Genomic DNA, 17,413 nt, shown 5'->3' with positions numbered 1-17,413 from the left:
CTCCAGTGGCATACTTCCTCCAACAGGGATACAATTCCTAAACCTTCTGAACAGTGCCATCAGTTGGGGACCTAGTGTTAAAATGCCTAATACTACTGGGGACAATTTCCATTCAAACTGTCACATTATCAAAGGACACAGCAGTTCTGCAGTGAACCATCCCTGAGTCTTCAAGAAACTTGAAGAATAAGCATTGTGGAACTGAAGGACACAAGAAGTTAACATTTTCCAGGAGTGGTGTCAGATGCCTTTAATCCCAGCATTTGGGAGGCAGAGACAAAACTCTGTGAGTTTGAGAGCAGCATGTCTACATAATGAGACCTTGTCTCAAACAAACAAAATAACAATAATAAAGTACTTCTTGCACAAATAGACAAAACATCAACTTTGGTTAGGGGTGGAGATGCAGCTTAGTTGGTAGAATGCTTAACTCTAATACACATAACTCTAGTGCTACATACATTGAGCTTAGTGGTCTGTGTATCCAATCTCAGTATTTGGGGGAGAGGCAGATGGTCTGTTGCAAGTGTGAGGTCAGTTTGGTCTACACTGAGTCCTAGATGGTCAGAGCTACATAGCAAGATCCTATCTCAAAAGAAAAAAATCAACTTTAGTCCTTAATTCTATCCATCATATAATGTTACAGCTTGCTTCGAGTTCAGAGCAGGAATTAATTGGTCTTTATAACTCAAGTTTGTTGTTGTTGTTGTTTTGTTTTGTTCAAGACAGGGTTTCTCTGTATTGCTTTGGAGCCTGTCCTGGAACTCTCTCTGTAGACCAGGCTGGCCTCGAACTCACAGAGATACACCTGCCTCCGCCTCCCGAGTGCTGTATAACTCAAGTTTTTATATATCCTAAAACTGGTGGCCCACAGGAAGGAATCTTCATCACATGGTATGGATGGTTGCAGTTACACCTGCTTCTCTCTCCTTTCAAAAGGCACTGCTGGCTGTTGCTAACCACATCCCACATTTTTATTCTGATGAGAAAAAAAGTAAGTCTATTGACAAGGTGACCACCATGCTGTATCTAGGTGGTATGGCTCTCTCACAGAGCTCTGGAGGCCAACAAAATGCACTGGGAACTGCTGTTTTTTATGTACCATTAGACGATGTCATGAGGTGACATTGTATTCTCCTATACACAGGTAGTATATTTTTTTTTTTTAAAGAAAAGACTAATTTGAGGCAGTTTTATGTTGCCTCTAGTTCTGAGATTACAGGTGCTGGGTACAAACCTGGGCTTGTTCGTTTTATTTTGTTGTTGTTGTTTTTTCTTTTTTTAAGATATAACATTTCATTGTGTAGCCCTGACTGACCTGGAATTGACCTCTTCCTGTTTCTACCTCATAAGTGTTAAGTATATATGAAGGAGGAAGGTGTCCTGGGCGATCTTAATTTTTTTTTTAAACTTTTTGGACAGAGTGCCTCTTCATGTAGCCCAGGCTAGCTTGAACTGATCCTCCTGGCTTGGGATCTAGCTGCTGGCATAACAGGCATGTGCCAAAACTACTCACCTTAATACATACATTAATTTTTAGTTTTGGAAAGGGGTCTTACTTTTGCACAGCTCATGCTGGAACTTTCGTGGATCCTCCCGTCGCTACCTGCTCAATGCTGAGGTTACCACGGCAGCTTTAAGATGTACATTTTACACCAAGTCCATAAGGAAAAAAAAAAAAAGTAGACTCTAATAATCGTATGCAGTTTTTTTTTTTTTTTTTTTTTTTTCTCCCCGAGACAGGGTTTCTCTGTGTAGCTTTGGAGCCTATCCTGGCACTCGCTCTGGAGACCAGGCTGGCCTCGAACTCAGAGATCCGCCTGTGTATGCAGTTTTAACAGACGGCAAAACCGTCCTCTTCTGGGTTCGGTTCTGAACATCAGCAGTTCGGAGCCTTAGGTCTAAACTGGATCACTTACAATGTGATGGCAAATGACCACAATATAGTATTGTGCTGTATAACTCAAGTTTTTATATATCCTAAAACTGGTGGCCCACAGGAAGGAATCTTCATCACATGGTATGGATGGTTGCAGTTACACCTGCTTCTCCTTTCAAAAGGCCACCCACTGTGATTGGGTGCCACAAATTTATATGAGGTATGCGGACACGTGATTCATGTCCTTAATCTCCAAAACGCCTTCTCGAGGTAGGTGGATATTTAAAATTTTTAAGAATTAATTTATGTATGCACGTGCCGGAGTGCACGACACGAAGTGCATGTGAGAGTCAGGTGACAACGGACTCTCTTTCCTTTCACTTTGTGGATTCCGGGAAACAAACTCAGGTTAAGCACCTGAGTGCAGATGAGCCGTCTTGTCCGCTCAAAGAAAGCATTTTTATTTCCATTTTTTTTTTAGACGAGTGAACTAAGTTTCGGAACAGTTACTGGGAGTTCGTGGAAGCTGATTTCTAAATTTTCCACCCAGGGATGCCGCAAGGACCGCGAAACAGCTCACGACTGAAGAGAACCAACTCCACGGCCCCTTCACCTCCAAAGAAAGGCAGGACACAGCGGCCGTACGCAGAAGCCGGAAAAGAGGGCGTTCCGGACCGGAAACTAGGGGACAGCTTCCGGCTGCGCGCAGGAAGTAGCTCCTCTAGCGTGTCGCCAGCTTGTCACGCAGAGGCGGAGTAGAGTTTGTCCCCCACTCACGCACGTGGTGCCCGAGTCTCTCTTCTCGTCGCTTGCTGTGAAGATGTCGCACCCATCCCCGACAGCCAGGCCCTCCAACCCCAAGAACCCGCGGGTCTTCTTTGACGTGGACATCGGCGGGGAGCGAGGTGAGCGGCGCGCTCGCCTCCCGCGCTGGGGGCCTGGCGGCTGCGGTTCTGCTCGGCCGCATGACCGTTCCGCGGCTAGGGGCCTGGGGTCGGGAGGGAGGTAGCAGCCTGGATCCTACCCGGAGCAAGACCTGGCTTCCACGAGTTCAGGTTGCGCCTGCTGCGGTGTAGGCGATGCCTTAGTTCCCACGGAAGTTTCTGGAATTTTCTACTTCAGGAATTGTGGCGTCCCTTACTTTTGTCTCTTGATTTGGTCGCACTTCCCTGCAACCTTTGCACCGCCATTTATTGTAAAATAAAATGATATGGCGAGGGTGGTGGATAATTGTTGGAGTGCTCTATGGATACCTGTATGCTGGGCTCTAGTCACGCCGTGGGACTTGTGGCACACGAATTACATCGGGGGCTACGGAGTCGTTTACAGATTAAAGTGACTTGCTTAGTGCTTTTTCCTCATTCCCGATTAGGTAGGCGATCGTTTCTGCTGTTTTGGCATTATGGAATTGAGCGCCACAGCTGTATGGCTGCCTTGGATTCAGAGCTAAGAAGTCCTAAACCTGCATATCTCAACCTGTGGGAGTCACAGGGGTCACATGTCAGATATTTACATTAGATTCATAACAGTAGCAAAATTACAGTTACGAAGTAGCAACAAAATAATTTTATGGTGGGCAGTCACCACGTTAGGGACTGTAGTAGTAATGGGTCGCAGCATTGGAAGGTTGTGAACCCGGTAGGGGGCGTGTTACTTTGTAACTGAGTTGGGCTTGTTCTGAAACATGTTATAGAGTTGCTGGCCCGACTTACTGAGATGGGAACACATACAAATTTATATGTGCATGCACTTTGTTTTGGAACTAAGGTTTTACTGTTATTGTCTTTTGGTTTGTTGAAAGTGCAACTGCAATAAGTAATTTCCACAGAGCACAGAGAACTGCTAAGGTATAAAAACCCCAGGCAACCTGACCATTCCTGTACTATTTGTCTTCTGTTGATTACATGGCAATTAGTTCGAGGCCACCCTGGTCTACAGAGCTAGTTCCAGGATAGCTAGGTTGTTACATAGAGAAACCTTGTCTTGAAAAACAAATTCTTAATACGGGCCACTGAGACAGCCTAAAAGGCAAAGGTGTCTGCCACCGGCCCTGACTGCCAGAAGTAGTCCTCTGATGTCCACACTGCTTGCCTCAGCCCCACACATAGAATAAAGTATTTTTTAAAAGTCTGGATATTAATTAAATGATTCGGGATTTTAAACCATTGGTACTCAGGGTGTCCTATGCTGCTAATCAGCTGAATGCTGTAACTGGTTATAATCTGTTCAATGTTTAGATTTAGATATATGAAGCTTCCCTTAGACTAAATAGGATTAGAAAAAAACGACAATAAAAATTGACAGTTCCATGGTTGGGCTTATATCCAAGGAAAACGAAGTTTAATGCACACCCGTGTCCTTGCCAAATTATTCTTTAGTAGCCAAGATACAGCACCAATCTAATGTCTATCAATGCATGAATACATGCAGTGTCCGTATACATGGTAGAATATAATGCTGCCTTTTAAAAGAAGGAAATCTTATTTATGACTGCATAGATGAATCTAGAGGGTATTTCGGTGAGTGAAATAAGTCTGCTGCAGGATCTCACCTTCGTGGAATCTTAAAGTTGAACTCAGAGAAGTAGCATGAAGGTATCAGGGGCTGGGGAAATGTCAAAGTATGCATAGTTTCATTTAAAGAGAGTTAAGTGCAAAAGGTCTGTTCCTGTAGTTCACATAAGTTGTTGAAAGAGAACTGTATCACTGAATGATGTGTTAACCACTGGTTAGGCATACTAGTTATCTCCTTTTTTGTTTACACATTTAGTTACTTTGCACAATGACATGATTTCCTTTCTTTTCTTTCAGTTGGCAGAATTGTTTTAGAATTGTTTGCAGATATTGTTCCCAAAACTGCAGAAAATTTTCGTGCGTTGTGTACAGGAGAAAAAGGCACTGGACCCACAACTGGGAAACCTCTCCATTTTAAAGGATGTCCTTTTCACCGAAGTATGTGTGTAAACTTCCTCTGTCTGATTATCCTGGTATAGATATCAGTCCTGCTCTTAGGAGATAGAGAATAATGTAATGTTGAGTCTGAAGGATACTTGGACACAGGTGATAGACAGCTCAGTGTTATAAAGGTTTGTCTATGAGCAGTGGGGTTGATCATGGGAGCACACTAATGTTTATCTGCTGGGCAATGGACAACCTGCCTTCAGCAGGCTTCTGACTCTCTTCTTCAAATCATTTTATTGGGAAAGAAAACCCATGACAGATAAATAAGCTGACCTTAAGTCACTTGACAGCCTGGGCAGAATTGCTTGAGAAGTCTTTGACTATTCCATTTCTTGGACACCCTGATAATGTGTGATTAAACTGTTATTCACAGATTATTTGACTATTGTCCCAGTAGTTTTTAGGCTCAATAGTCGTAAGTTCAGGAGCTGCATGCTCTCACCATTTTATTTTTGCATTTAATAAAAGTAAGCTAAATATTTATGAATAAACAAATAGATTACAGTATTAGTAATTTTCCTGTATTTCAGGGAATTGAATCCAGGGTATTACTATTCCCGATTTACACACCTCCAATAGTTCAATTTTATTAAAACTACTATTAAGAAACAATGAACATTGATTTTTTTGTAAAATGTTTTAAGCTTAATTTACTTTCATATTTAATAAGATATAAAAGTATGCTAGCAAAAATATATTTAGAAAACAGTTAAAATGGTAAGGGAAAGATAGCTGAGCAGTTAAGAGCACTTACTGCTCTCTGAGAGAACCTAAGATGGGTTCCCAGTATCCATGTCTGATGGCTTACAACCTTCTGTAACTACAGCTTCAGGGAATCCAATACCTGGTCTCTGCAAACATGTGCACATATGTGGCATACATTTACATAGACCCATACCTATATACAAAACATGCTTAAAAAAAGAAAGAAAATAGTTAACACAGTAGATTTAATACTTCCTTAAAAAAGCAGTTGGCTAGAGTTGGGAACTTGGCACTTGAACCCTTCCTTAAATCAGAAAGTTGATAATTAGGCCTACACCAGTTTGACAAATGTAATTGATAAGAAACATCTGCTTTTTAGTCTTGAATTTTGGGACATGTTAGGTAGAGAATACTGTGATGATAAGGATCCAGGAAATATTTTGGGTGCTGGGATTTTGCTTGTATATCTTGGACAGAATTATCTCAGGCTTTTCTGCATTTTTGTTGCTGGAAGTCCAACAACTATTATGAGGGGGGAAAGCCCAAGGAAGTGGGGCATGGATACCTCCCAACTTTGTGTTTCTTTTCTCTTGCTAGTTGTGTATGGTTATTACTACAGTGTAGCCAAATGCTGAGTCCCATGAACCTTGAGTTCTCTGAACGTGGGGTAGTTTCAGACCATTGTCATTAAATGTACAAAAGTCTCTGGCATGCATTCTTAGCATATTCAAATTCTAGGTTCAGTCCTCATTGTGTGTTCTATTAGGGCTAGAACACTATTAGGAATAATGTTTACTTAGTAGGCATTATTGAGCAAGTATATAGTTTCAAGGAGTAAAATGCCATTTAAGCTGCTCATTGTTGGATTATCACACATTATAAAATGGAAGTAGGGTTAGCATAATGATTGAAACTAAGTCTGCCTTTTGTGTTTTTGGTGATAATTTTATGGAGGGGGCTTTGAATTAGTTCAAAGAACTGATTTCTTGGGAGCTGGTGTGGAGTCATTAGTAAAAAGTATGTTGGAGTTGGGTTGTGAGAAGTCTTAACAGGTAGAGTTGATGGGGTGGAAGCAGGCGAGAACACTAACTACTAATGTCATGCGTAGGAAGTTGTCTTATTACTCATTTATTAGTGAGCATTGCTGAGACCTTCTTTTTCAGTTACTGATAGCCATGTTTCTTTTTTGCAGTTATTAAGAAGTTTATGATTCAGGGTGGAGACTTCTCAAATCAGAATGGGACAGGTGGAGAAAGTATTTATGGTGAAAAATTTGAAGATGAAAATTTTCATTATAAGGTAAAGAAAAATTCATGTTTTTGCTAATATAAAGATTATGTATTTGAAATATACTTGGATTAAGACACAAAAAATACTGGAGTGTGATCAGAATGCTGTCCTTCCACATACTGTGTGTGGCTTTTATGTCAGACAAGTGCCCCATGTCTCAGCTACCCTTCCTCCCATTTTCCAGTTTGAGACTGGGTCTTGCCTAGTTGCTCAGGCTAACCTTAAAGTTACTCTGTAGCCTAGACAGGCCTTGAATTCCCAATCCTTTTTACTTACCCTCCTGAGGAGTGGTGATTATAAACCTGTTTTGGCAGGCCTGGTGTGGATTATACTTTTCTTATAGATCATTCATAAATAAACATTTCTGGAGCAAGCTAGTAAACAGAACCTGTCCATGGCCTGTGCATCAGCTTCTGCCTCCGGGTTCCTGCCCTGCTTGAGTTCCTGTTCTGACTTCCTCCAATGATGGACTATGATCTGAAAGTGTAGGCCAAATAAACCCTTTCTTCCCTCCACCAAAAAAAAAAAAAAATTAAATAAAAAAAATAAACATTTGTAAGGGTGTGTGGTGCTAGGCATGGATAAGCTCAAGGTCTTGTGAATGCTAGGCAAGTTCTCTACCACTTGAGCTACATCCCAGTTCAATATGCATCTTTAATGTGGAAAGGATTTATCCAGTAATAGTTTTCTTTTTTGAGATAGGGACTTACTGTGTAATCCAGTGTGGTCTTGAATTTACCATCCTCCTGCATTGCCTCCTGAGTGTTGGAATGACAGATAAACATTATCATATCTGGCCAGTATGATATTTTAGCAAAAATATTGTTATTTATTTCACTATGATCAGTTATTATATGCTTCAGTTAAGCCAGTGAGTTTTAAAGGTCCCATATGGCAAAATTGATCCCAGGAAAAAATGTTCTCATTATTGTAAGGATGGTAACTTGTGCATCTTTATCCTTGAATTTGAAGAACAACAAAACCATCGCTAATATCCAGGATGTCAGGGGATTTTCCACCTAGAGGATATGGTTAATGTTCGGGGTGTATTGCATCATTCCCGTTTTAAGAACAGACATGTAAGTACAAAAGTAAAGTGATATCTTTGGAAATGAGGAATATAAGCAAGGTAATTAGTATGACTTGGAAAGAGAATTTCTGTTGCTCAGTTCTGGCACTGCATCAAAGAGTTTATTTAAAAAATGAGAGGCTGTTAATCTTACCTCAGATTCAGGATAAAATACAAGGGACAGTAGAGGATAATAATAAATAGTCCATGTAAATGCTAAGTAGACTGAATATATTTGTTCACATACCTTTGATAGATGACTGACCCTATATGAAATGCTTTATTTTGGAAATATTTCATATTTCAGAGTTATTTGGATTTTGAAACATTTTCATAGATTTTTATAGGTCGAGCATCCCTAACCTGATATCTGAAAGTTGTTGCTCAAAAGTTTTAGATTTTGTAACATGTGTGTCTTTGGTTTTCAGTTTAGGGAAGTTCATCCTTTAAGGTTGGAACTTGCTGTGTAGACCAGGCTGGGCTTGAACTCAGAAATATCCTGTCTCTGTCTCCTGAGTGCTGGGATTAAAAGCATATCGGACTACACCCAGCACGTCTGATTAGCAAGTTAGTACGAGAGACACTGAGGAGATTTGATCACTTAAGCTAGGCAAACTGGACCGTCAGGTGGCTGGAATTATGCTAGTTTGGGACTAAAATACATATTTTAAATGACAGTGATGACAGCAACATGGAAAGACAGTGGGAAACCAAAGAAAGAAAACTTACTGTGTAGAGGAGAATAGTTAAAGCAAAGCACCAAGCAAAGCTATCACAGGCATAACTGAGGTATTTCTGACCATTGCATTGATTAAAAGAAAGGAGGCCTAAGGAAAATCACTGTGAAAATTCAGTGATATTGAAAGCTGAATAGGATTTGGATTGTATCTTAGGTGTGGGGAAAGTAACCTGAGAGTTATGAGGTGTGAACTAGAGCGAGGCATTCAGAAAGCCTATGCTATGCAAAGTAGAAAAGCAGAGAAATTGTCTTGCTCTTGAGCATATTGATTGCAAGATGTTTTGTTTTTCCTTTTAAACATTTATTTATTGCTTATACAATGCTCTGAATGCATCTGTATCTACACACTAGAAGAGGGCACCAGGTCTCATTACAGATGGTTGTGAGCCACCCATGTGGTTGCAGGGAATTGAACTCAGGACCTCTAGAAGAAAAGAACAGCCAGTCATCTTTTTTTTTGTTTTTTTGAGGAAACCCTTCTCTGTGGCTTTGGGGGCTGTCCTGGAACTAGCTCTTGTAGATCACCGGGCTGGTCTCGAACTCATAGAGATCCACCTAACTCTGCCTCCTGAGTTCTGGGATTAAAGGCTTGTGCCAACACCACCCAGCTCATCCAGTGCTCTTAACCCCTGAGCCATCTCTCCAGCCCTGCAAGATTTTTTTCCCTTCGGTTTTTTTTCGAGACAGGGTTTCTCTGTGTAGCTTTGGAGGCTATCCTGGCACTCGCTCTGGAAACCAGGCTGGCCTCAAACTCACAGAGATCCGCCTGCCTCTGCCTCCCGAGTGCTGGGATTAAAGGCGAGCGCCACCAACGCCCCGCTGCAAGATATTTTTTTGTATCATCTCTGAGTTGTTCATTTATTTGGATAAAAGCCATAAGATTGGAATTAAAATTATTGGAATAATTTGTCTAAATTCACTACTACATTACTGGTCTCAGTTTAGAGAAAAGGAAGAATCATAACATAGGCAGTTTCTGTTGTGTGAAGACTGTACAGGTGTTCTCAGAAAAATAGTAACTCATAAAAAGAGCAAAGTAAATTACTCGATGTCCTTAGTATGGCATCTTCATCTTTAAGATTGAAATGTAAGCATCTCTTGCAGATGGACAGTTTAGAAATGCCTGCCTTTTAGACACTTTTCTTTTATTCATTTAAGGTTCTTAAGTAAAATCAGAGAAAAGGGTACTTAAGCACTTAAATGTAAAATTGATGTAAAAAAGTAAGCAGTCATAGACTCCATCTATTTTAGGTGAAGAGTCAATAAAAGGAAATTCAGACTAAGGCCTCTAACTTTGTTTTTTCTTTAAATGATTTTTATCTCTGCAGCATGATCGGGAGGGTTTGCTGAGCATGGCAAATGCAGGTCCCAATACAAATGGTTCTCAGTTCTTTATCACAACAGTTCCAACTCCTCATTTGGATGGAAAACATGTGGTATTTGGTCAAGTAATTAAAGGACTAGGTGTAGCAAGGATGCTTGAAAATGTCGAAGTGAATGGTGAAAAACCTGCCAAAGTAAGTAAAAAGTTAAAATGAAATAAACATACCTGCTTAGTTACTGTGGCAAAAAAATTCCAAGTTACAGGTGTCCCATGATTGTTAGCTAGAATGTAGGAAAGAAATTAGGATGTTTTTGCTATAGGAATAGCCTGGATTGACCACTTTTCTCTGAAACTTTTTTTAAACAATGGCGTTTATTTATTTCTCCTTTGAAACAGGTAGACCTGGTTTTCCTGGATTTGTCTAGTAGTCTTTTTGTCTCTGCTGATGCTACTCACATTCTAGGATTAACCACTCTGGCCAATGAAGAGATTTTAATTCTTGTTTCAGCTTCAGTGTGATCTAACAGTGATCATTGTCAGATTGCTCTAGTCTTCCCATACCCATGAGGCTTTTGTGTCTGTAGTAATTAACTATAGTACATACTGGAAAGAAGATAGTGAGTTCACTGCTATCTAACTGGAAGTTTGGCGCAGATCTTGTTACTTTTCTTGATCTGTGTTTACATCCTATATAAATTGCTTAAGTGTTTCAGGTTGTGTTGTATTCTAAATGCTTGTGAAACAGAGTGACTGTGAGAGACACATTAAGTAATGAGACTGTGCAGGAATTAGAAATCCAGTTACTCATAGGAAGTATGCCAACCAACAATACATGACAGAAAGACTGGGTCACCTCAGACAGCTTCATACATGGTGATGCAGTTCTCAACTCGCTCTGTTCATAGCACTCCCAAACAGTAAATACTGTGAATAGTGACATTGTCATATTAGCTGGAATGTACATAAAAGGAAATTACTGTAATTATAGCAGAGAAATGCACCCCTGTCAAGTCGGTGACATTGGTAGCATTGTATGACTCTGAGCTGTGCAGCCTTTAAAGGTATACTTAAAGATCTCTGAATATTCACTTCAATTTAATATTTTTGCAGCTGTGTGTCATTGCAGAATGTGGAGAATTGAAAGAAGGGGATGACTGGGGAATATTCCCCAAAGACGGCTCTGGTGACAGTCATCCAGATTTCCCTGAGGATGCTGATATAGATTTAAAAGATGTGAGTACTTTCAGATGAGTACACTTTAATTACTTGAGTGAATTAAAATACTTAGTTCTAAAAGCTTGATCAGCCTGTCATAATGATAGAATCTTAGCGTTAAGTCATATTATTTACTAACATCCAACATATTTGTATTTTATACAGGTAGATAAAATTTTATTAATAACTGAAGACTTAAAAAACATTGGAAATACTTTTTTCAAATCTCAGAACTGGGAGATGGCTATTAAAAAATATGCAAAGGTTTTAAGGTAATAAAGCATTTTTAATAAATTACTTCCAAGAATGTATAAACTTAATTATTTTGAACTAAAATTCAGAATCACTCATATTTAGTAACTTATTTGTATACTAAGTAGTTGTATTGAAAGAGTTAACATTTCTTGCCAGGTATGGTGGTGCACAGCTTTAATCCCAGCACTGGGAAGGCATAGGTGGGCAGATCTTTGAGTTGGAGTCTTCCCTGGTCTACAGAGCTAGCTCTAGGACAGCCTCAGAGAAACCCTGTCTCAAAACCCCCACCCCCCAAAAAAGAGAGTTAAATTTCTTTTGTTGCCCTGACTTATTTTGAAAATTTTCAAAATCCAGAAAAGTTGAAGTGGAATTCAATTATATGTTCTTATTCTTGCATGTACTTTTAACGTTTGCTTTTGCAAAACTCTGGTATTTATTCCTAAGTATATCTGAACATAATGTCCTTAGTAAAGAGCAGAGGTAGTCTAAATAACTTACCTCAGTAAGACAACATTAACAATATCAAATATGTAGCCTATTTTAATTTTCCCCTCTTAGTTCAGAGTGCAAACTAAGATATAAGGTATATATTTGGCTGTAATGCTGCTTTTTGATCACCACACCCATGACTTTTTGTTTTGTTTTTTGAGACAGGGTTTTAGCTCTGTCTGGCCTGAAACTTGCTATGTAGATGAGGCTAGCTTCATACCCACAGATCCGCCTTATTCTGTGTGTAGCCACTTCCCTCACCTACTGGGATTCAGTGTGTGAGTCATGCTTGGCCCCTCCAGTGTCTGTCTTTTTATTTGATTTTTATTTATTCATGTAAATGATTTACAATGTGCTTGAATGCGTGTGCCATAGCATGTGAGTAGAGGTCAGAGGACAACTTGTGGGAATCGGTTCTCTCTTCTGCTGTGTGGGTCCTGGGATTGAACTCAGGTTGCCAAGCTTATCTTTCTTTATTGAGGCATCTTTTGGCCACATGGCTTAAACATTTTGTGTGTACATGTGCATGTATGGAGACCAGAGTTCAATTTCTGATGTCATCATCAGGGACATTGTCTGCCTCCTTTGAGACAGTCTCTTATTGGCTTGCAGCTTGCCAGTTAAGCTACACTGGTTGGGCAGTGAGCCTCAAGGATCCTTCCTTCTTCAGCCCCATGTGCTATACCACTCTGTACATGAGTTTGGGTGGGGTGGTGGTGGCAAACTCAGGTCCTCATGTTTGCAAGGCAAACATTTACCAACTGAGCCATCTTCCCAGGCCTTCATGTATACCTTTGTGGTATCCTAGTAAGTTAGTTGTCTTATACATAAATGTTACTTTACAATTAAGAGCTTAAATATTTTGGAAAGAGGATGTAGGTACGGTGATGTTGTGTATTTCCTAAGATAAAACACCCTGAAGACACTTGTCAGTTTGGCCTGTTCTGTATTTGAGCAATTGGTTAAAGTGGTATCATTCTGATGTGCCATTGTAACATTTAGTTATAAGATGACCTTTTTCTATAGGAGCCAGCTCCTCCTCCTCAATAACTTACAGTAAATATGTGGGTGTTTAAAACTCAGTTTATTTTTAATTACATTTATTTATATGTGTGTGTAGGTACCCATACCACAGAGTATTATGGAGGCCAGAGGACAACCTGTGGGAGTCTGTTCCTATTGGTCAAACTCAGGTCATCAGTTTTGGCTGTTTTGCTTTTACCCACTGAAACATCATTTGTATGCTTTTCACAAGTTCCTCCTGCTTTTTGAGGTGCTGGGGGTTCCCAGGGCCTGTGGTGTGTCAGATAAGCACTCTGAGCTACACTCCTAGCTTCATTTTGACATGTTGTGTCAGTATGTTAGACTTGCTTTTAGGCTGCTCTTATAACTAAGTACTTTGCTTTTGTATCTGGAATAAGGAGTCGATTCCTTTTAGAGAAAGGAAACTTTTGAAACTAAGTTATAGGGACCAGATTCTTGGCTCAGCTTCTGGGATCTTTTCAGTCAATAGTTACATCTATACTACATGGCTAACAAAATGGCTCAGTGAGTAAAAACACTTGCCAAACAAACTTGTGACCCAAAGCTTCTTGGAATCCACAGTAAAAGGAAGTAACACCCCAAAATGCCTGGCACTTGTATCAAACACACAAAATAATATTTTGAAATACTACACAGTGTTTTGCCTTCCCATTGAATTCAATTTTCCTAATGTAGCATTCTAAACATAATTATATTAGAAGGTATAGTATGAATCTGAGTTACACATAATTATATATGGGAGTTATTGTTAGTTGTTAAATTTGTGGGAAAATTGAAGAAATATCCTTTGGAGAAATAGGGCTAGGAGTATAGCTCATTAGCAGGCTCACAATCCTGGGTTTTATTTCTTGCATCTGAAGAAAAAGTGTCATCAAAAAGTTGTGATCATCAAATATAAGATGGACCTTTAATATTAGATATAACACTGAAGAAGCAATGTGGAGTTACATGTTGCCTTTATTAATATGTTATCTAGATACGTGGATAGTTCAAAGGCTGTTATTGAGAAAGCAGATACATCTAGACTGCAACCTATAGCCTTAAGCTGTGTACTGAATATTGGTGCTTGTAAATTGAAGATGTCAAATTGGCAGGGAGCAATTGACAGTTGTTTGGAGGTAAGTCTGTGTGATGTTGAACCTTTGGAAGGAGTGGGTTTTGATTTATCAAGGCAATAGAAAAGAAAAAGACAGTGTCCCTTAATGTATTTTAATTTCCTAGGACCTAATGAAACTTGACAAAATGTGACTTAAATCATGTCTCTAAATAATTTGCTTTGCCAGTTCCTTCTGCTAATCCATTAATTTTGCTTTTAACTGTCACCTAACATCTACTGAGTACTCTGCTTTTATTTCTTAAAGCATGTTTATCTGCTTGTTTGTATTTATGAGCTAGACATATATGAACACAAGAGCTAGGAATGATTAGGAATATAGGTGTGAAGCCGGGCGGTGGTGGCGCACGCCTTTAGTTCCAGCACTTCAGAGGCAGAGGCAGGCGGATTTCTGTGAGTTCAAGCCCAGCCTGGTCTACAGGACAGCCTCCAAAGCCACAGACAAATCCTGTCTCGGAAAAAAAAAAAAAAAAGAGGAAGAATGTAGGTATCCACACCTATAATGCCAGCCAGCACTGTAGACATAGGGTGGGAGGATCAAAAAGTCATAGCCATCCATTGCTACATAAGAGAGACCCTGCCTCAAAAACAAATGTGGATATGTGTGGATATGCTTTCTCTTCTGCCTGTGTGCTGGGTTTTCTGCTTGGTTTACAACTGAAATATATCCTTGAGCTATATGGTCTTGGCTTTTGAAACAGGGTCTCATTATGCACTTGAGGCTAGCCTTTCACTTGCTGGGATCAGACATGTTACCATCATGCTGGGCTTGGTTTGGTGTATTGTAATTTTATACTTGTATATGCATGTGCCACAGTGCACGTACAAGGGTTAGATGACAGCTTTTGTGGAGTCACTTCTCTCCTTCTACCTTTATGTGAATTCCAGAGATTGAGCCTAGGTTCAGGCATGTAGGCAAATGCCTTTACTCCTTGAGTCATCTTACTGGCTGCTTTTATTTTTTTTAAAGCCTGATCCTCAGGACACAATGGGCAGACAGTTCCTATTTGATGTTGAGACTGGTTGCCACTGGCATACACAGAAAGATGCTTTGTCTTAATAAGGGCCATCCAGGTACATTGAGTGATAGTTTCAAATAAATTTCCAGACATAATGTTTTGTTTTTGCACATTAAACTTAGAGCATGCACCTGTGCACAGCAAGAACTAAAGTAAGACCTGGCTATGCAGGTTAGTGATATAGTAGTACTTGTGTAGTATTCACAGGGTTGCATCCATTCCCTGCCTTCCCATTACCCCTTGCTTAAGTAGATGGAATGAATGATAACAAGAAAAGTTATCATTTAGAAGGGGACATGCAATAGAGGAAAGTTTGCATGTCCACTCCGGACCTCGTTACTTCTGTAAGGCAGGTAATACTCTCATCTTAAGAAAAAAATCCCAGTGTTGGCTCTCTTAAGAGCTGTTATGCAGTAGGGCATTGGTGACGCACGCCTTTAATCCCAGCACTCGGGAGGCAAAACCCCAAAAAAAGAGCTGTTATGCAAACAGAATATATTGATTTAAAAATGTTTGTTTCAGGGGAGACACCTGTTAAAATTTGCTCATGTTTGTAGTATAATTGCCCCATGTCCCCGGATTCTGTGTTCTCATTATCTAACCACAGTTTGAATATTATTCTATGGTAAACAAGTAGCCTTTTATTGACATCATTTCCTATAGACAGCTGGACAAATAGTTACAGGACAGTTGGGTGACTTATGTACCATTGGATTTTGGTTTTCAGGAGGTTTTGGGCTGTCCTTGAATCAGTGATGATATCAGAACTTTTATTTAAACTGTTTTTCCTCTTAAATAGTCTGGGTCCACTTGAGCTAGAAACCAGTGCAGAGCAGCACACTGGAGACCGATAAAAGAAACCCATCCCTCTTTTGCTCAACCACTGGGCACTTTCTACTGGTAAACTCCTAGATGGCACAGGTGCTCTAGCTCCAGTGAGTTGGAACCAGTTGATAACAGGTACTTTTAGATACAAATACTGATTTTATAACTTTTTCATAGGCTCTTGAAATGGACCCATCAAATACTAAAGCACTATACCGAAAAGCACAAGGATGGCAAGGATTAAAAGAATATGATCAAGCACTGGTAAATTTTGTTCTCCTTGTTTTATAATAGATAATCACCTTAACAGTCTTAATGTCTAATGTTTCTTAAATTCTCTCCTTCCCCCATCAAAGGCTGATCTTAAGAAAGCGCAGGAGATAGCCCCAGGAGATAAAGGTAAATTGGCAGGTTTTATAGTGAAACTTCCTTTGTCTTTCAGAAATGGATCCTTATGAGTGTACACATAAGGTTGACATATTTATTTGTTTAGGCATTGAAGGGTGCCTGTTACTGGGCCAAGCACTGATTATATAAGTATTTAAGGTCTCTCCCCTATGCAGAGCTTAATTCTGCACAAGAAACTACTAGCTTTTTAAATATGCCTTCATACTTCGTCTGCAACCCTTTCTGTTGAGATGCAGATTCTATTATATCATTGCTAGTCAAAAGGTTAACAGTAAGAAATAAAGTATTCATTGTGATTTTAAAGTTTGGGGCATTCCTTCTCTAAGCTGAATGTGGCTATGACCAAACATTCTTTTATGTATTGGATATGTTGCAGAGTAGCTATGACAGAAAGGAACTTTCTCTGAGGTAAAGCAGATGAAGAATGACAATAGGTCTAAATAGTACTGCTAAAAGTACAGCCATGGCAGGGGATTGTTGAGTCACAAGTGTACTTTGTTAGTTTTTTTCTAGTTTTATAGATGCTTTGAAAATTAATTCATTGCCTTCTTTCCCCCCAGCTATCCAGGCAGAATTGCTTAAAGTGAAACAAATGATAAAGGCACAGAAAGATAAAGAGAAGGCGGTATATGCAAAAATGTTTGCTTAAAGAGAATTAAATTCTGCTTAAATTTTACACATTGATTATATAAAGGATAATGTAAGTTACTGTCTACATATGATATGTTTCCCTTGATTCATTGTCATCATTGTTTACATAGAAGTACTGACATAGGTTTCTTAATAAAGTGTTATGAAATGCTATTAATCTCATTTTAAAAATCTTTCTGTCTCCAAAGAATGGTATCTGGCCAATATTTAAATTCTTAAAGTCTTACTAACCTTTAGGTTTTGTGAATCATCTGGTCTAGTGGTTCTCATTGGAACCCATTGGAAAACACAGATATGTACATTGCAATTCATAACAGTAGCAAAATTATAGTTATGAAGTAGCAAAGAAAATAATTTCATGGTTGGGGGCACCGCAACATGAAGAACTGTTTACAGGGTCACAGCATTAGGAAGGTTAGGAACTACT

General features: G+C 39.5%; 1 protein-coding gene across 2 annotated transcripts; it reads left to right on the top strand.

The window, feature by feature from the left end:
- The first annotated feature begins 2,536 nt into the window (after positions 1–2,536).
- On the top strand, positions 2,537–17,143 carry LOC100752921 (peptidyl-prolyl cis-trans isomerase D). 2 transcript variants are annotated; one of them, XM_027392904.2, is made up of 10 exons: positions 2,537–2,784; positions 4,690–4,830; positions 6,737–6,843; positions 9,971–10,159; positions 11,077–11,199; positions 11,347–11,453; positions 13,946–14,087; positions 16,105–16,191; positions 16,284–16,326; positions 16,896–17,143. In XM_027392904.2, exons 1-10 carry the CDS (start codon positions 2,700–2,702, stop codon positions 16,982–16,984), a joined length of 1,113 nt encoding a protein of 370 aa, XP_027248705.1. In that variant the 5' UTR covers positions 2,537–2,699; the 3' UTR covers positions 16,985–17,143. The 2 variants fall into 2 exon arrangements, with proteins under 2 accessions (XP_027248705.1, XP_027248706.1); XM_027392905.1 differs by lacking the exons at positions 2,537–2,784; positions 4,690–4,830 and adding an exon at positions 7,807–7,913.
- Positions 17,144–17,413: the final 270 nt, after the last annotated feature.

This window comes from Cricetulus griseus (assembly GCF_003668045.3).
Source record: "Cricetulus griseus strain 17A/GY chromosome 1 unlocalized genomic scaffold, alternate assembly CriGri-PICRH-1.0 chr1_0, whole genome shotgun sequence".
Lineage (NCBI taxonomy): Eukaryota > Metazoa > Chordata > Mammalia > Rodentia > Cricetidae > Cricetulus > Cricetulus griseus.
This window is presented reverse-complemented; position numbering and strand designations above follow the sequence as displayed.